General features: G+C 39.1%; 2 protein-coding genes across 2 annotated transcripts; both read left to right on the top strand.

Annotated features, from left to right (window-relative positions):
- The first annotated feature begins 1,063 nt into the window (after positions 1 to 1,063).
- LOC145441689 (contactin-associated protein-like 2) lies at positions 1,064 to 13,342 on the top strand. The gene is made up of 11 exons (XM_080319616.1): positions 1,064 to 1,239; positions 1,500 to 1,628; positions 2,225 to 2,320; positions 2,379 to 2,437; positions 5,424 to 5,573; positions 6,539 to 6,702; positions 8,882 to 9,026; positions 9,340 to 9,524; positions 9,628 to 9,794; positions 11,303 to 11,422; positions 12,941 to 13,342. Exons 4-10 carry the CDS (start codon positions 2,428 to 2,430, stop codon positions 11,310 to 11,312), a joined length of 831 nt encoding a protein of 276 aa, XP_080175742.1. The 5' UTR covers positions 1,064 to 1,239; positions 1,500 to 1,628; positions 2,225 to 2,320; positions 2,379 to 2,427; the 3' UTR covers positions 11,313 to 11,422; positions 12,941 to 13,342.
- Positions 13,343 to 15,113: 1,771 nt separating this feature from the next.
- Positions 15,114 to 17,384, top strand: LOC145440279 (retinoschisin-like). The gene is made up of 5 exons (XM_080317841.1): positions 15,114 to 15,447; positions 15,513 to 15,542; positions 15,981 to 16,103; positions 16,168 to 16,334; positions 17,118 to 17,384. The coding sequence occupies exons 1-5, from the start codon at positions 15,162 to 15,164 to the stop codon at positions 17,253 to 17,255; spliced, it is 744 nt and encodes a 247-aa protein (XP_080173967.1). The 5' UTR covers positions 15,114 to 15,161; the 3' UTR covers positions 17,256 to 17,384.
- Positions 17,385 to 20,215: the final 2,831 nt, after the last annotated feature.

Here is a 20,215-nt window from a genome sequence, read left to right as displayed (position 1 = left end):
AATTTTCGGACCAACCGTTTGTTGTTGGGTGCTTTGTGATCATATAAAAGGTTTTATTTACTGCATCTTAGGAGAAATTACATGCTGTGAACTCCTTCCTAATGTGAAATTGGAATCTTTCATCGGTATTGGAATATACCAGACACCAGTTTTAAGCTTCTCGTTTGATAAGGTTACTAGGTATACCCACTTTGTCAAATCAGTGGAAAATTATCCATTTACCAGTCAAAAGAAATGAGACACATATGAGTATTGTAGTGAAGCCTTTCAAGGACAAATTTTATAGTTTTATACTCCTCTTTAATCTTGGTAAAATGACCAATTAATACAGGAGAATATGAATTTCCGTTGTGCAAAAGTACAATTTTTAGGCTTGACAAATTGCTTTTTGACAAACAAATATTTCGCATCATGCCATGTTAATATTGATAGAATGACTGAGAATGACATGAGGGTTCTTTATAGTCAATTGGCCATTTATGCGCAGTATAAAATGAGAAAAAACTACGATTTTCTTGCTACCAAGGGAAATATTTAAGGGTAAATACAATAATTTTGGGCTTTTTTAGGGATATAAATATCTTCTGACAGAGAGCCAATCTGACAAAATTACTGTGATATTCGTAATCAGCAACCTCAAAAGCCCCGGAAACGGCTCTCAGATGTTCTGCCTAAAAAAAATTTTTCATTTTGTTGACCAGTGAATTATCCAGAGGACATATTTCGTGTCGTTCGGAGAGGCCGTTCAATATTTCATTCATTTACCTTGAAGTCAGCTGTCATCAAATTGGTATACCTAGTTTGTGCCAGCAAAGGCAGTCCGTGTACAATCTAAACATAGTACACTACTGCACTGAGCCACCTGTTTATCTCGATTACTCAAACTTTCATGCCGGCGACGTCATGTTTGGTGATACGATTGTTGATATAGAATGTCCTTTCGAATCTTTTGCTAGTTTCTGACGATTACCGCTGACGAGTGTTAGCCAGAAATATTCGAGTTTATTTCAATATCAATATATTATTTATTTTTTCACATATTTATCTACTCGAATATAGTATTTAAACGCAATAACCAAATACTTTGTTCTGTAATACCAATGGAGTCTCATTTCGACAACGAGCATATATATGTTCAGGACAATGAAATAATTTTCCGGCAAAACATGGCACCACCAGAAAGGCCACATTTGAACACCAAGAAAGTTTTGAAAACAACTTCAACTCACAATAGCGAAGGTGCGATATTTAATTCCCTCTCTTATTTGTCTTGAAATTCATAGAATCATCAGCTACTGATGTCCGTCATTGCTTACACTTCAGCATTTTTACCACCTTACGTTATTTGTATGCCATAATCAGCCGTTCTACCATGTCAATTCAATCTAATGTTGCACATCAAGAAAAAATAACACACGAAGTCTAGCATTCTTGATTAATCTTATTATTTGATGGTTGTCGAAGTAAACCTGATAAATCAGGAATTATTTACTTTCTAGAAGACATCTCCAAGACGAACGGCAAACTGCGAATTATATTCTCAGCAATGGTAGTCATTTCCATTGTAACATTGACAGTATTCGGTGTACAATTTCACTGGATATCAAGACTCAACCTTCAGAATATGGGTATGCTTACAATATATTTTTTAATCGTGCATGATGAATTACGGAACTAAAAATATTTAATATAGAATTGTACATTTCAAATCCTTCCGCGAAACGAGTTTCATTTGATACCATCTATAAACAAATACTACTACCTTTCGACGTGAAAATCGAGATCACTAATTTTATTTGACTATCCGTTTCAATTCCAGAAATGGGGTAGTACGACTCAACATTCTGAAATCAGATGTAGCCATGCTAGGGGTTGCACATGCACACTGTGCACAGCACAGCCATAAATCATGACATTAAATTATGACAATATCACTTGAAATAGAGATAGGAATTGCTGCCGTCTTTCGGATTGTCCGTTTTATATAAACGTGCTTGCTTACGAAATCCTACCTCTTGTCAGTTCGAACCTTAACGTAGCGATTCGAAGGTTCTGCAGAAATTGAAATGAAACCAGCGAAGCAGTTTTTAGAATGATACTATTTGAAACATGTACGGCATACTGTAAGGTCCCTCGTACACGTTGATTGTTCTGTAAGTTGAGAATATGCATTGCGTGTTTGTGCGTAATACAACTTTTTTAAATTTCATTATGTTTCAAAAAGAGCAAAATGATCAGCAGTCGATGACCTTGAAGTTGATAGAGGAATTGAAAAATATGACAAGAGTATCGGAGGGGGACCTTATTAATATGATGAAAGGTACATAGCGTATTCAACTAGGCTATACAAAACTGATCACAATATTACATTACTGCAGAGATGAATGCCGCGACGAGGAATGGACGGCGGAGGACAATCTTGTCGACATGATAAAAAGTAAATGGATAAATTCCTTACAATACCTAATCGTGTTTATTTGCTGAAATTTGTACTCTGCCTGTACTGTCGACCTAACGAACTATACCTGTTTCGACGCGACACTTCAATGTCAACGAGTGCCGATTTAGCAGGCGTCGAATCCTGTCTGCTGCACTAAAATCTGCTACCGTGGACTAGGCAAACCTCGCGTATCAATCTTGTATTTTATTTAATCCAACCAAATGACCCCAGTCGAAGAATAATGTGGACTTGAGATTCCGTTGTTAGAAATACAAAAATGCCAATGCAAGCGAGATTCGCAATAGTACTTGGTCGTCAGTTGCTCGATGGAAAGGAGGATGATGCAACAGCAAGAAGGAAAATATATAGGCAAGCGAATAGGAAATTATAAGAGTAATCAAATAATCAGGATTAAAATCAGACAATTAGAATGATGGAACAGTAATCAAATAATCAGGATTAAATCAGACAATTAGAATGATAAAGCGAACTAGAAATAAGGACAGTTGAATTGAAAACGGATTCCTCTAATAACATCAAACACAGAACAAATACAACATGCGCAATCACAAACAATACCATTGCATCATATTTTTTTTTAAATGATTGTGTGGTATACTTGAGTGTGGACCATTGACTAGTAACAGGATGATTGTCATCGAGAAATTGCGATTTTGTAAAATCAAAATCGGTAACAAAAAGCAGTTACGTTGCAATTTTTATGGCATAGGTTTGACAACCAATACAAAACGTTTCTAGTTAGGCTATCTACCAAATCTTTAACTAAATACTTGCCAGTTCAGGTATTCTGATATTTTAGTTCTTGTTCATTTATGAACATGAATCGCGTGGATTCTTTGCCCAGAAAGATGTTTACGCAGTTGTCTTTTAAAGGAGAGAAACCGCGTTTAAATGGACACGTTGCTTTAAATATAATGATACTAGTGTGAAAGAATGTTTGGCAGCAACCATCTTCTTGCGGTAGCCACCGTATTCGGACTGCGGCTGTATGATTTCAATAAAATCATACATTGTACTTTAGCTGCAGCTATATGCCTCCGTGGTGCCCGACTCACTCGCTATCGCTTCTTATCCTTCCTTTGTGAAATTTCTGGCAATCATTTATTCGCACTGTTGCACTTTCTCGACGCGACCTCCGTCTTATTCCCACCATTTAAAATAACGTAGAAGATGTGATCCGTCACTCATTTTATTTCTACCTGATGGAACAGCCCAGACTCTCATGGCAACTCACCATGAAGTAGGTAATTGTATTGCAGAACAATTTTGACATCGAACTCAAGTTAAATATCTCGTGTCAATAGAAATCAGAATCAAATCAAAGAGACACACGCTGAAGTTTGGAATCGGGGTAAATTTTTCATCATTGCCTCAGCTCCTATTTGGTGAAATAAAGCTTCTGACGCACAATTAAAACCGACTTGCCATATATAGTATAGTTGAGAATTCTTTTCAAAGGTGAAACGCAATCTCATGAGGAATATGACAATACACCAGCATTATCCGTCTCAATAGTTGTAATATATGCACAATAAGTGTCATCATTTAGGCGCGGGTGGGTTGGGGTCGGCATGTATCTTTAAATTTTTACAAAAGTTGCAAGGTGAAAAACTTTTTGGCAATACCGGCATAGTCGAACGATTTGAAACCATTATTATTATTGACGAGCAGACGTCTCTCCTAATCTCTCAGCCCCATTTGGTTGAGTGTAAGTTTTTTACTCAAGCCTATGACGGCGAAGCATTCAGTAACTGTCTCTTTGTCTTCGCGGACCTCCTTCAGACTGTCACGGACTCCCGTGGACCCCCTTCCTGCCCAAGATATAGTTCCAATTTAGCTCAATTACAGTGCGAACGTCATCTGCCTTTTGCAAATATTACCTGTAGGAAATTTCTTGAAATTAACATCATACTATTTTTATTCAAAGCGGTCGTGTCTTGAAAATCTGCCCAATTGATTTGATATGAACGACTGCCGAAAATTCATTGCCATAAATACAAGTAGCTACGAATGCAATAATAACGCGCAACGCTTTGGGAATGATCGCAACAAAATTAAGAAATCGATTTTTAACGAACATATAACGCCCAGCCTAGCCCTTTTCATCTAGCAGCTCATCTTGAAGTTATTCTGGAATAGAGGTTATGTGTTTATCACAAGAAAAATTGGAGTTTCGCAAATAAATCGTTTCCAAAACCCCCAAAAACATCTCTGAACATCATAATGTTTGTATCAGAAGTCAATCGGTAATTTGGCACAGTAGAATGTTTCATCTCACTATTTGTTTCTGAGTCTTGAAGTTTTAGCAGCTATGGAGCGAACCTGCCTCGTGATTTCCATAATTAAAAATTACAAATCACATTATCAATCATTTTGCAAATTTGGAGGCTTCGCGGACCCCCCGAAAATGCGGACCGCTGGTTAAGAACACCTAAATAGGGCTTATGTTTCTCTTAATATTAGATTACCAGCTTGTACATTTTTGTATTGCTATGCCCATCAGATTAGTCTCTTGGTAAATGGGAAGTGTTTAGATATATCTTCAGACCAGATATTATATGCATAACTTTCGGGGCTTTCTCCTTTGTTCTGTTTTTTTTAATTAATCATGAGATATATGAAAATATCGGTTCCCCAAATGATCACCAGATGCTCTGAGCATTAATATATTGCTCAATTTGTTAAGGAAATTTCGTGTATTCCGGAAAATGCAAACTTCAATTGTGAAATTTTCTTCTACGTCCTTCTGTATAGGTGTGCGAAGGTGTGCTTGGTTCGGTCATAGGCGTAGCTAGGAAGCGAAATAGACCATGCCTTCGGCCTCAATTTTTCTTGATGCTTCGCGCGATTCAGTCCCCCTGTGATTGTTGCATCAGCGGTAACACTAATTTATTAATCTATAGCAGCCACTCGCGTTTAACTGAAGGATTAGAATTATATCTAACCGCCCTTATATTGACAGGATGTGGATGCTTCATGAACCTGAGACCCAATGTGGAAGGTGTTACGTTTTCTACGTCTGGTGCGTCTAATTCCAGGAGTGAAGCGATATTTGCGGAACTTGATGATCGGTCGGCAATCTCTTCAACTGGATCCTGGTGCGGACGAGCTGGTGAGTAGGCAATGTTCATATTCATAGACGTAGTTAAGTCGAGCTACTGTGTCACATATAGGAACAAATTTTCAGCAGGGGTATTCACATTCACACAAAACTTATGATATTGTCCTCGGGTGTGCATGCGAGCAGTCTTCAACAACTATTGGTATATGCGAGTAGGCCTATGTGCACTTGTGCAGTTTGAGAAGTATGTTGCTCAAATCATCAATGCCAGTAGATATTGAAATATTAGTAGATTTTGACATGAGGTTACGTTAGGACCAGCGATACGTTGTAAATCAGTGTTTCCCAGTCTTCAAAGCAATTTTCAAGCTTACAGACCACCTAACAGTTTACAATTGGTGCTGATATAAAAAAATTTAAACCACGCATTAATAAATGATGTGTGTCGTTAGCAGCTGAAATGTGGCTATATGGTTTCGGGTTTCTATGGAGTCCAGTGATGTTATGAGTCTGTATTTCAATTATATTTTCATGCAACTAATATATTCTCCGCGCAAACTGAATCTATAACGGTTCCGCATTGGCGTTTTCGCTTCTGGGAATAACTACTTTTTGTTCCATTTTCCCAAATTATCCTGAATTCAGTGTGCACTTTTCTTCTCGGAATTGGGTGTCAATGTCACCGAGTTGTTTTGTTAGTAGTGGCAACAAGAGTGGAACCACAACACCGCTGTCAGGTGGTCATAATGGACGGTGGCTAATGAACATTGAACATTCTCGACATTTTCTGCCTTGAGGGATTATTTAATGGAATTCTCTTCTATAAAAAAAAATTTGAACATTTGTTACACATTTGCTGGATAATATGAGCATTTTTCATTATATTCAGAATTGCTTCGCGGGCCGGATGAAATCGTCTGGCAAGCCGGATGCGGCCCGCGGCCGTATGTTTGACTCCCCTGCCCTAAAGTATAAAAAATAAAAGTTAATTTAATTTGAATATTATTCAATTCCAGGACATAACGACTCCATAGATATAAAATTTGAAGAAGCGCGGTTGGTAGCTGGCATTGTTACTCAAGGAAGTCCTTTAAGTGACCATTGGACCAAGACATATCGCATATTCTGCCTTAGTGAACAAGGGTCGTACAAGGAATACTCCGAAAATGGACGGACTAAGGTACGCTAATCTCATGTGTCTTCGCAATAAAAATTGCTTTCTATGTCACTGTATTTCAACTTCGCGTCATTGACCGATAATTTTTCCGATTACTCCATAAATAAATCAAATTCCAATCGGAATATGTATGGAATGAATATGATAGGCGTGATATAATCGTACTTGCGAGTTCTTAACCAAGGAATTGACACATTACGATGCCTGGTACGATAGGATCGAACCTTGACGAATAGTATGGAACGATATTATGGTAGGACATTTATCCCAGTAGACAATATTGTATTTTATTTGATAACGACGAAATCACACAATGCATTTGCTGACCAGGTCACCGAATAAATCATTGGTTTTAATGGACGAAACATGCCAGGGTTACCAACCTCTTCGACCAAAGGGCCAGATACAATCTAAGAATCATTGTGGGGCCACTTGAATGTTTCTATATTTTTTTAGTCGTCCGATAGGAGCGAGCCGGATTTTGTAACTGCGAAAGCAATAGACTTATTTTACTAAACGTATAAAAATCGAAAATATCGCTTTATGTCATGAAAACCCAGAGCGTGTTTATGACCTTGCCGCGCCTTGCGTGAAAAATTTTCAAAGAAAATGAATGAATTCGGTCAATAATATTGTTACTTGTATATATTGCGAGTATGTCAGTGGTCGGGAACCTATGGCTCTTTTGGCCATACGATATGGCTCTTCGACAAATCTTTAACTCTGTACTTATTTATCAATATTGTATCAGTGATTAACAATTCTAAACTATTTACGATGAGTTGTGCTATCACAGGTGTGGCTTGGTCCGTTTGTTCCTGTTCTGTGCCTTACCCCTTCTTTTGTGCTTTATTTTCAAACAATACATATGAAATTTTGGCGATTAAATTTTCACGATCGAGTCATTCATGAACATCGATAGAAAACACCAATATAATCATTGAAGGTTTCACAATTTTTCGTTACTCATCCTGACGACATCTGAGGCACTGCCTCACTTGCCTCCCCTAATCCAGCGTCACTGACGTATCACGCCCTGCAGACGATTTCTGTTGTTGTTTGTGGAATTCATGGTGTTTATCTTCAACGATGGCCATTTACGCCAGGTCAATTTTCCACATTTCATTCCGTAGCTGCCGACTTGTAGCACGGCCCACTTGCTAGGCTTGGCGGTTACACTGATGATATACTGATACCCTGCAGTGGGTACGTAGCTATGTACTGCTGTAGTGACCAGGTTTGGCTCCAGCTACTCATGTGGGCAGAAAAATATGGCGACACGGTACGAATCCACTTGGTACCACAAACACGTCACGAATTTGCAATTGTGACGCAACATCTCATTGACATGTATGGCTCTTTGGGAGTTACAATTGAAAATATCGGGCTAGTATGACGCTTCAGTCGAAAAAGGTAGGCTACCCGACCCCTGAGCAATGTGCATGAAAATGACTATTCGACGAACATGCCTCTATCATTCATAAAGAGACAATAAATCACGTCTAAAATTACAAGGTAAATAAATCTGCCGCAAAACATTCTACATTGTGAAAATATACGAAGATATACGGAAAATGTGGCTGGCCCCTATGGCTACACCAATGCGTAAAACTGATATTTTAGTCACCAAAATCCTAAATTCGCGGTCACTGACTAATTAAAGTTTTGTTTGGCCTTGCAAGTTCACAATATGTATATATAGCAATAATTTTTTGACAATTACCTCGCGTGCCACTCAAAACCTTCTTGCTGCTCACTAGTTGACCACCCCCAAAATAGGGAGCTTGAGCGACGTTCATTTTTCTGTAGCGACACCGCAGGAAACTCCTCCCAACTTTCATTGTAGAATAATGTTAGCGCGAGTCTTTATTATAAAGGGGTATAACCACACTACAAGGGCATCGCCATTCGACGTTTGACCATGCCTTCTGTATCATATGTTCAACTCGCGCATAAATTGAAGTACGATGCTGGTTCGTTCCCGAGTCTCCTCGTCTGAAGTCCATTTACTGAATTATAATTCTAGTATACTGGAATAAATCGTAACAGTGGTATAGAATATGGTAAGCTGGTGTAATATTCATGTGCTAAAAAAAGTTATTTGACGAATATAGCGGAACTTACAGGGCATACCTGCTGAAATGCTTACCACATGAAAGCAACTACAAAATAATTAATTTAGACATTCACCGGAAACTCGAACCGGGATACAAAAGTATTCAACATATTTTCTGAGACAATCTCCTGTCGTTCAATTCGTATCATACCAAAGACATGGCATGGGAGACCTTGCTTAAGGATAGACCTAGTACATGAAGGTTGCTACGGTAAGAAGAAATTTCATTTGATATATTTTATATTTATTGATTGATAAGGATTAATTCCAATTGGTCAGTTGGCTTTTGATTGGCTATTTTATACGAGCTATGTAGAAAAAATAAAAGTAAACATAATTTGAAATAACTAGATAGCAAAAATATAAAAGTTACAACATATATTCCTACATTTGAGATGCTAGATATTCTAATCCGCCCTTCTTGATTTCGAAGTAATACCCCATCATTTTCAGCGTGGCACACCAATTCTTCTATCTCACTTAAAATGTGTCGCTCACTATTTCAGCGGTTTGATAAATTTCAGCTCCAACCAGTCACAAATTCGTTGTGACGTCACGAGGGGCGGATGACGGATGGTACTGCAGCGTAACAGTGAATGGGATTGAGAAAGCTTCTAGAGGGAGAGGATTTTGTGTCCTGAGTTTCGATCCGCATTCCCTCACATTCAAAGCCGCCAGTTTCGACACATACGTCGATGCTGCTGGACAAGTATTGATATACATATTTATACAGCATATATAACTCATGCTCTGATCTATCTTTCACTTATCTCATTTTCTATGCAAACTCGAAATGCTTTCGATGAGCATAGTCGCCGCAAATGTCCTCGTTTCTGGATAGTCTGCAGGCATATTCAGTCGTAGCAATTGCCGTTCAAGACACTGCTGTTCAAACAGACAAGACAGTGCATTCGAATATCCTCTCACGCGCGAAAAGGATTAGGAGCTGTTGGTGTGTCGTGCGACCTCGCTCATGTCGGTAAGAACATTGTTGTTATGCTAATATACTGTTGAGATGGCGTATAGCCAGTCAACGGATTCAAACGTTCTATAGAACCGCCTCATGATTTTTATGAGATCAGTTTATTTGAAAAACCGATTGAAAATTGGACATTAGCGATAGAACCGACTGACGAAATGTTAGCCTATCGCCATCCATATAACCTAGCATGGACGATAGCGATGGTGTGAACCTCTGAAAGGTTCAGGTTCGTGTGAACGCGAACCTTTTTGAAAGGTTCTGTGTGAGCGCGAACGTGAACCTCATGACGTCACGTGACGTCATATCGCTAACTCCAACCTTATATTTCAATGACGTGATAGCCTATACACGATACCTAGCGACGACTCGGGCCACATATTGCCAGAATGCTGAAGCAATAATGACGTTTTTAACGTCGCTAAATGTATCAACTGAGGCAGTCAAATGATATAACAGTCCTATAAAATCAATGTCTTGCGTCGCTTTGCCAACAATTTCGACGAGGACTTGCAAGGATTTGACTTGACCCGATTAACAAGTTATACAGCCGTAGCCAACACCCCAATCGCACGAATTTGGTTTTGATGATACAATAAACATATGAAGTCAAGATTTACCCCGAACGCCTACTAGATTTTTTACGTCAGACAACGATATCCATCTCATGGATTGGTGAAATAAGCTTCATTTGCTGACTACATGTAGTGTGTTTCGCTCTTGATGTTGTGTGATTGCCGGTCAAGTTCACATCAGAGAGTCAATAAATATTTACAAATGGAAAGCTTGATGTTTCGAGCAAACTTTTGTAACAAAGCAAGCGCCATGCATAGAGTGACCCGCAGTTGAAATACAATAAAGTTCAACAAAATATGTTATAATGAAGTGGAAATTGCAATATATGAAAAATTTTCACAATGCAGAACCTACCAAGGTTCGTTTGTGAACGTGAACCTCTAAATTTCAGAGGTTCACACACAGAACGCGAATGTGAACCTCACGTTTACACCATCCCTACTAGACAGCCAAGTTCTTGGTCAGTATCATGATTTCGAGCCACTGCTGCTTCAGATCTGAGATGACTTGCATACGGAACAGGTCTATTGGCTGAGAAACACCACGAATGTGTGGAAATAAACTATGCTACTGACTCATTAATCATAGACAGGTCCGTATCTGAGCACATATTGGACATCGATGGTGCAGACGAAAATGAACACCCCTTCTCCCTTTTGGTCTTTCGCAACACGGGGTATAAATTATTACAGTTTGCTTAGAGTAGTCAAAACCCATAATTGGAAACTGGAAGCTGTCCTCAGATGCTATTCTTCTGTTGATTGCCGCCCCCTCATTAAAGCTATCGATCAATATACCTGTCAGTGCATCGAGAGCACGGAACGAAGTTAGTTTCATATGCCAGCCTTTCATTTTATATTGTTAATATTTTCCAATCAACAACTACATTTCGGCCCTCAAATGTATGCGCTTTATAATTCATGCATTTTCAGCCGTACGTGATTCTTTCTCTTTCATCGGTCAAAAATCGAGAAGACCAGACTGGATGAGATGTCTGCACGTCAAGCGACACGGAGGTTACGCAGTTGTCCATGCAACCATCAACACCTCAAGTATATTTAATACTATGTATAGTAAACATATGTACCAAACATATGCTCCCGTATATAGGATTGGATTGTGCGGCGTAATCTGACCTCGACTATAAAACGTGGGCATAAGGCATTTAGTGTTGTCGGGCGCCTCTGTCATAACATGTATGTTTTATGGAGATATATATTTACCGTTCTTAAGCAGGCCAGAAGTGTTGAGTGCACTGCGATGCGTTTTAATGGGAATGCAAGGAAATTGTTGCTTGAAACAATACTACGTTTCCAAATATGTTCTCGATAAAGTGTTTACAAACATGTTTTGTATATTTGGATGAGTCGGCGGGCGTTATGGAGACTACTACAATATTATCTATTGCACAAGTCATTCGAGATACACAATTTTTGACAGGCATTAAGAAATAACTTGGTACGAATTCATTTGCTACCGACTATAATAATCAGTTGCAGAAGTCAAACCGTGAATCAAATTCGGACGTTAGAGCTTATCGGTGTACTAGCAATTTAATGATCACACGAGCAAACAAAAAAAGAGACATGACTACATGCAGGACCGTAACAGCACTTCGTCAGCCTCCCCCCCAAACAAAAACGTTGGTCTTGGGCCCCCATAGGGTGATAAACCGTACCAGCCATTTAGGCGCCTATGGACTATTAAACATATAGGCCTATCCGCCTATGGTATAATTGCATATCGAAGTTTTCTCGCCGCCGATCATTCTGACACACTTCTTCGAGTCGCATGTTACATGATCTAAAACTGTACCTGTGTTGCGTCGTGCCGCGGTAATGGCCGACGCTGAAATGTCCATTTCTATAAATCATGAGTATTTTTAGGGGGGTGGACAATACCCAACAATCCGGATATTTGGCAACATTACAAGTTGTATAAATTTTCAAAAGAAATATATAATTTATGCTATTTAACTAAATAATTTGGGGCCCCTTTCGATCTCGCCCCCCCCCCAAACACACACACAATTGGGGGGTTATGGGGGCGACACTTGAGGCCCTGACTACATGGAGTAGTCAAACAGTTACACTTACAGATTTTCTGTTGTTAATAAACTACAAATTCATCACAGTAATCGATTGCAATTGCGACTACTTCTGAATCACGCGATTCTGATTACAGTAAAATCTCTAAGAATTCGATTACGATTACGATCACGTGGAAAAGTAAACGCGATTACTCACGGTTACATATCTTTTACTTCCTCGAATTTTGAATTGAAAACAATATAAGGATCCAGTTGCTATTTGATGAATGCGTTAGGAATGGGCGGTTTATAAAATTTATCAAATGTAATCACCATCTACTGTGCATGATTAAGACACTTATTTTACTTGATTCCCGAAGTCACAGAACTATAATATTGAGCGAGCTTAACTAATGGAAGATAACTTTACCGTCGGTAAATTATACTGTGACACGAAAAGTATTTGTTTCGGTGTCGTTCATGTTCACAATGTTAATATTCGTCTGCTGGAAGATTCAAACGTTGCTCAAATTATTTACAGGACGATTTATTGCCAACTGAATGGCGAAGTCGCCGTCGCTGGATGATCGTCGATAATTTGTCGATGCGAGATTTATAACCACTTCCGGAGAATTTCTGTATCTACTAATGGGTGGCCGAATAGCGTGCTAAATTGCACGAGCAACTCCTTTTATTGTGTTGGGAACTGTGTATTCATCCACGAGTGACAACAATTCACCGTGGATGCGGAAGTCAGAAGCTCGAAATTCTTGATATCAAAATGCTACTCTTACAGGGGAAATAATATTGCGCAATGTGCATATCTGTATCTGGAGGGCGGGGTTTTTATGTAACGTCGTGGTCAACCAATTGTAGTTTCATTGACCTTTTACATGTGTGGAATCCCGTGATTTTTAGAGTCTATTGTATTTCCTTTTATAGCTTATGTTGCACGTGGTATGTAGCCTTGCGGACAACTAAAAAGTTTGCAGCTTTCTAAACTAGATAAGAATTTGAATTCGAATTGAACTTGAACATTTTTCGATATTAGATTAGAATTAGAATTCAAATTAGAGCTATACTGGTTTTCCTATATTATATTAATAGAATTAGAATAACTGAATTCACGAAAACTTGGAAATTAACTCAAAATCAGCTCATATCAAATCAGAGCTCGTATTCATAAGCATGGCATTGGAAAATATCTGTATAGCAAGCTCGGCTTATATACTTTGAACGATGCCGTTCGTCTGTAGCATTTCCAAGAAAAAACAGAAATTAGATTGGAAATGTAATTAGAGCATAGAAACGTTTCATAAATAACTATTCAAACTAGATTACTGGCATTTCACTCTAATTAGTCTAATTAAACTACCAGAATTATTTTGTTGTCCAAACCTGGTGGTATGGCTGGAGATGGCATGATGAGACTGGGGGCAGCTGGCTGGGATTTCGCCGAAGTCAGGGGACCCTTCAAGTCGGTAGTGAAGTGACACAGCAATGCGACCATAGATATTTGAATTATATTCTTATTATTATTATTATATTCCCAATGTAAATTGCATATGACGATTTCGCATTTGCGTTTTTGCCTCTGTCAATAACTAATTTTTGGTCCGTAATACGTGTGTACACTTTTCAGCTACTAGAAAGTGGGTGTCAATGTCAGTGACAGTGACTTCTCTCTAATGGTAACTGAAGTGGAATTGCAACACCGCAGTCGGATGGTTATAATGCGGCCTATGAGCATGCTCGAATTTGCTGTAATGAGGGATTATTTAACGGAAGCATTTCCTGCATAAAAATCTCAACATTTGTTACAAATTTACTGGTTAATATAAACATTTTTCGATCTACTCAAATTGCTTTGAGGGCCGGATGAAATCGTCGGGCGGGCCGAATGGGACCCGTGGGCAGTATGTTTTATGCCCCTGCTCTATACTACTCCTGCAATTGGGCATAAATCCCAGAGATGAGTCGTGACACGCACGCAATAAAAGCTACACAGGCTATTCAGTTACTTACCTCTATGTATGGTCAAGATATAAGATTTGATATTATATGACATCGATGTGTTGAATTTTCTATAACTCCACCACGTTCTTGCAAGCGCGTCTGCCAAGTAATTGACGACAGAGTAAAGCATTAAAATGATGTGAAACTCGTCTGGACAATCGTAACGAAACTGTGTCATTTGCTGAATCTGTCGTCTTGCAAGGAACAAATGTCATCTTCACTTTATAACGTGCCAAGTATAGGAGATGAGTTCAGTCGTGCATCGATCGGCGTAAGGCAAACGTCGTTTGTCTTGACGATATCTGGTACAGAGATCGGAATCGTCGAAGCGCCTAATTCCGAGTCATATGCATTAAAATCCGATCACGGTATATCCTGCGTTAATTACTTATTGGGCCAATTTGATACAAACTTATAATTTACCATTGATAGTTCATTCACATAGAGAGAAACCGAAATATTTTCGGATGGTAACTTAACATATCAAAAGTCTGATCGCCAATTATGACGTCACTTGTATACCAATTTTGAATAATCGGGGTTAACAGATGCCTTGGGCTCAATGAACTATTTTTAAATTATACACGAACTCCTTTCAAACCAGCTCGTGCTTCTACACCCAACGGGTGTCAGCCGAAAATATTCCGATTTATGAATATAATATTCAATTGTATACTACATTTCTGTACCTCTAAGAATATCTACTATCTTCAGATCATAAATTATCGTTTGATTGAAAAATAAAGATGGGTGATCATAAATTGCTGCAGGCGATTTGTGTCGTTCTGAGCTGTACTATATCCGGCCTGTGTGACAGTACATGCGAAGATACATTGACAGCGGTTCAAGATTTGGTAACGGCAGGTCAAGAGGCTTTCTTCTCTGATGGTGAGAGGAATTCATCAGGCCGCAAAGGGCGTCCAGGAAAACGTGGAGCCACTGGCCCACCTGGGCCGTCGGGCCCAAAGGGGGAGCAGGGTACCTGTTCTTGCAATCTCGCCGAAATTATTCCACAGCTACAGGATTTGAAAGGTATTGTGTATTGCGGGAATGGTGAATACGTAATGAATTCCTTACTGATCTCAGTATTTTTTCAGACTTGGTTGACGGTATTAAAAGATCTCCAGGTAAAGAACAGGATCTGTCCAAGTTGCGCCAAACTAACTCTGAAATAATATTTATTATTCCTCGTGTTTAAGTAGAGGGCAGGAAAGAACTCGATAAGAAATTACTGTTAAGACTGTCTATTGGGAATGTTATAGATCAAATTTGATATATCCGATCAAGAAACCATATGAAGCGTTTTGGTTATATTTGAGGTTCATACATAGGGAATCGATACAGGTTTAGTCGGCGAGAAATAGAAACAAAATATTACACAATTTCACTCTAAAAAGATCCAGATTTTCGTTTCAGTAATGAAAAATTGATGAAATTATTTTTCCTTGAAGAACCGACCGTTGAGGCGTTGGTTCGTTGTAGTTTTCCCTGATCCCTCCGATTCCTGTCGATAGCCATACAAATATATCATAAATACTGAGAAGGATATACTTTGACGCTCTCAGGAATGTGTTACATGGGTCTATCAACCGGAAAAATCAGACCGACACAAATTTCCGCTTCTTCGGTACACCCACACTGCCCAAACAGTGTTCTCAATTCCGCGACAGCATGGTGTGCCACGACAAGTGAGAACATCAGCACTGAGATGTAATCTGACAACGTTTCCGAATCATTCGTATTGCTTAACAGACGACGGAAATCCATGGCTGCAGGTTGATTTCCTCGTACCCAGAAAAATTGCAGGAGTTGTAACGCAAGGCCGGGCGGACGCTAACCAATGGGTGAAAACGTTTTACGTGCTCTACGGATCTGACCCAAGAGGGTTGCAGCATTATTCAGAGCAAGGCGAGCCGAAGGTAAGGACGTTCTTACAACTAATGCAGACCCCTAAATGAATCACGTTAATAATAATAAATAATAATAATAAATATCACGTTAATCACGTTTATATATGGTACGTTATGAAAAAAATAATATATTCAAACTTACAGTCACATAGAATTCTCAAAGTAAAGTTTTGCTGTCACGAGAAAAAATATTCTGGCTTTGGTGAAAATTTACTATCAAGTTGCTGCAATATCGATAAATTAAGTACAAAGATTTAAAATTGACAAAGAGCCATACCGTACTCATATTGTTAGTTTATTCGCAACAAGCCTTTCGACAGACTCTCATCAGTAGCGAACGTCAGTGATAGGGTGAAAGAATGAATAACTTGCTTATCCGCAGCATGCTATGTCGCAGCCTGAATTCAGGCTTTGAGTGAGCTTCATCTCATCAGCTGAATATATTTATGTATTATATATTGATTTCCAGCAGTTACGAATGTGTCCCGAGAAAATTCGATTGCGATCCACAATAAGACATTTGATGCGATATTATATTGGAATTATTTAGATTCGATTATAATGTTTAGGAGTAACCTCGCAGGTGTCTCTCCACAGTTAATGGATTCCATACTTCGAGTATAACTCGATGAATGTAAATGTGTTGAAAACTAGGACTATTTCGAAATTAACATATTTTCCGGAACATTGCCTACACTAAGCTGATGGTCGTGACGATGAACATATCCGACAGCGTAGTTTACTGCAGCCGATCGCCCCATGTCTGGAGTCGCTTGTCTCTTTCTATTTAAGGTATTCAATGGAAATTCGGACAGAAACACCATCGTCGAGAACTTATTCATCGCACCAATCACCGCGCGATACATTCGAATTCAGCCTTTGACCTATTATGGTCACGTCAGCATGCGGATGGAAATGAGGCAATGCTAAAATATTATCTTCAATGATGTCGAAGTTCTACAGTATTGATTATATATTGGTTATGAATAAGATATGGACATGTATACACTACAATTTACATTCAGTATTGAGATTTCCGATTAAAGATATTGAACCCAAGCCAGTTTTCTTTGCATGTAAAATTAAACAAAACTGGGATTTCACGCGCAATGGTATTGTGGTTCGTTTTCGATCATAAAGTCCATATACTTCCTGCCCGCAGGAAATAGGAAATTACAGTATTACTTAGCACATTTCGATCGAAAGTTGGGATTATTAGTCAAAAAAATACTTTGGCATAAATCAACCCTCAAAACAGCTAATATCGAGCATATTTTTAGGACGCATTATAGCCCTTAGTCGTCGGCGTTGAGTTTTCACTCAGGTCTACCAACAGAAATAATTTGGTGACATTGACACTACATTCTGCTAAGACAAAAAGGTGCACATCTCAGTTCAGAGTTTTCTGGAGATATGAACCAAATTATAATATTCATTCACTGAAGCGTAAACGCCAACTTATATCGTCATTATTTTGTTGATTTATAACTGTATTCAACCGAGAAATTATCGTGTAATTGTCAATTCCATTGCTTGTGAAAAACCGTGTTGTCCGAATTGGATCAACAGCTCACATGGACCGCTATATAATGTATAATACTATTATGCATGGCGTTGATAATGAATCATTCCAGTGAATAGCAAAGTTATGGATTTGGAGGTAACATACAGGAATCATATGACTAGTCCGGCCTGAAAGCGATCAAAATTTTTGAACCCAGCTCGCGACCGAAGTTGTTGAGTTTGACACCCCTGCCTTGCTGCCTTAGATAGATAGACGACCATATTTTATACCGCAATCAAATAGAGCACTTGTCTCTATACTTGACAATCCATAAGCACGATTTTAATATCTTTCATCTAATTCAGACCTGGGCAAAGTGCGGCCCGCCAAGCTATTCTGTGCGGCCCGCGAAAGGTTGCTTGAAATTCAAAACATAAAACGTGCATTTTGAATGAGTTAGCTTTGGAACGTCTACACTACAGCTTAAATCCATGGATGGAACATAGGCGTATTTATAATACTTCTGCCATATCCTGGGGCATAGACCTTTCAGGTAACAAAGTGAGCTTTCACGCCCAGCCAATGCCTGAAAATGTATCTCTCAAGACTCCTTATGATGATATTTCCCAGGGATTTATAGTGGATAGCGTCAACGTGCACCACCACTTTCATGTTTTTGGGGAGGTAGCCTACATGAAGACAGCATCCTGTACACGCCAGGGATATAATTCGGTACTAAATTTGTGTTTTTACTCATTTTTACCAGTTCATAGGGTGGGAACGCACATTTTGGTAGTGCCATTTAGGGATGGTGTGAACCTCTGAAAGGTTCAGGTTCGTGTGAACGCGAACCTTTTTGAAAGGTTCTGTGTGAACACGAACGCGAACCTCATGACGTCACGTTACGTCATATTGCTAATTCCAACCCTATCTTTCAATGAAGTGATATCGTATATTAATGTACATGGTACCTGGCGACGACTGGGGCCGCATCATGCCACAATGCCGAAGTACATGTTGGCGTTTTAAACGTCGCTAAATGCATCAACTGAGGCAATCGAAGGATATGATACTCCTATAAATCAATATCTTCTGTCGCTTTGCCTACAATTTCGACGAGGACTTACCAGGGAATATAAGCTTACGCCTTAAGGCCACACCGGACAATGTATTCGGCGTCTAAGTATCGCTACATTGATATTGAGAAGCGTGTAAACGGGTTTCTATACTTGCTGCCGATACTACTCCATTAACAAGTTATACAGCAGTAGCCAACACCTCATTCGCAAGGATTTGATTTTAATGATGCAGTAGAGATATGAAGTCAAGATTAACCCCGTACTCCTGATAGATTTTTTTGCATCAAAAACGATATCAATCGCATTGATTGCTTGAATAAGCATCATTCGCTGACTACGTATTTCGCTAGGGATGTCGTGTGATTGCGGGTCAAACTCACAGCAGAAAGTCACTAAATATTCACAAACGGAAAGCTGGATATTTCGAGAAAATTTTTGTAACAAAGCAAGTAGGACTTTTGAGATTGTCAAGGAGCATGCTCGTTTAGTGTTGATTTCTAATGCAGCCAGCGCCGTGCATAGAGTGGCCCACAGTTGAAATGCAATAAATATGAACCAAAGATGTTACTATGAAGTGAAAATTCTAATATATGAAAAAGGTTCACAGTGCAGAACCTACCAAGGTTCTGTTGTGAACGCGAACCTCTACATTTCCGAGGTTCACACACAGAACGCGAACGTGAACTTCACGTTCACACCATCCCTAGTGCCATTTACCTGATTAGTGATCACACCCTACTCTAGGCTGAGAATTGGCGAAATACGATTTTGTTGTTTACAGTGTAAATCAGTGGTTTCCGACCTTTTTTGGTGTCGTGACTGCATGGAGCCGCTTGAAAATACTCAAGTATAGGCTACTCATACCGAACATTCTGAGCATGCTCACCAACTGTTATGTGAGCAATTATTTAATGTTACCGAAATTTGTATAGGCATGTGCACTTCACAGAAACAATCCACACTCACAAACAATCTATCATCATTCATCAGTATAACGCAAGTAATATCCGGTTGTTTGACGAGTATTCGAACATACTTCTGGCGCTAGTCTTCGACTGGTTTAGAGACACAATTATTGTTTATTATTATAGCATTGATATACAGATATTGACGAGAAATATTTATAGAAACAAACAACAACTGATATTTTCGGGGGTCAATGTGACCCGCAAGAAGGTTGTGTTGGGATTTGGGAATGAGTGGTGTAGACTAGTGGTTCTCAACCTTTTTGACCTCGCGGACCGGTAAAATTTCGAAAAATGTCTGGCGGACCAGTGAACTTTCAAATTTGAAATGAAGCCAAGAGT

The sequence above is a fragment of the Botryllus schlosseri genome, chromosome 6 (genome assembly GCF_051294905.1).
Source record: "Botryllus schlosseri isolate E-star chromosome 6, Bs_hap1, whole genome shotgun sequence".
In the NCBI taxonomy this organism is placed as follows: Eukaryota; Metazoa; Chordata; class Ascidiacea; order Stolidobranchia; family Styelidae; genus Botryllus; species Botryllus schlosseri.
This window is presented reverse-complemented; position numbering and strand designations above follow the sequence as displayed.

Bases quoted from the DNA above. Each gene is read 5' to 3' on its own strand.
- LOC145441689 (XM_080319616.1), top strand. The intron at 5,574-6,538 runs GTGAGTAGGCAA...ATTCAATTCCAG, and splicing joins ATCCTGGTGCGGACGAGCTG to GACATAACGACTCCATAGAT. The intron at 6,703-8,881 runs GTACGCTAATCT...TAATTAATTTAG, and splicing joins CCGAAAATGGACGGACTAAG to ACATTCACCGGAAACTCGAA.
- LOC145440279 (XM_080317841.1), top strand. From the start codon at position 15,162: ATGGGTGATCATAAATTGCTGCAGGCGATTTGTGTCGTTCTGAGCTGT. The intron at 15,543-15,980 runs GTAAAGAACAGG...TGACGCTCTCAG, and splicing joins CGGTATTAAAAGATCTCCAG to GAATGTGTTACATGGGTCTA. The intron at 16,104-16,167 runs GTGAGAACATCA...ATTGCTTAACAG, and splicing joins AGCATGGTGTGCCACGACAA to ACGACGGAAATCCATGGCTG.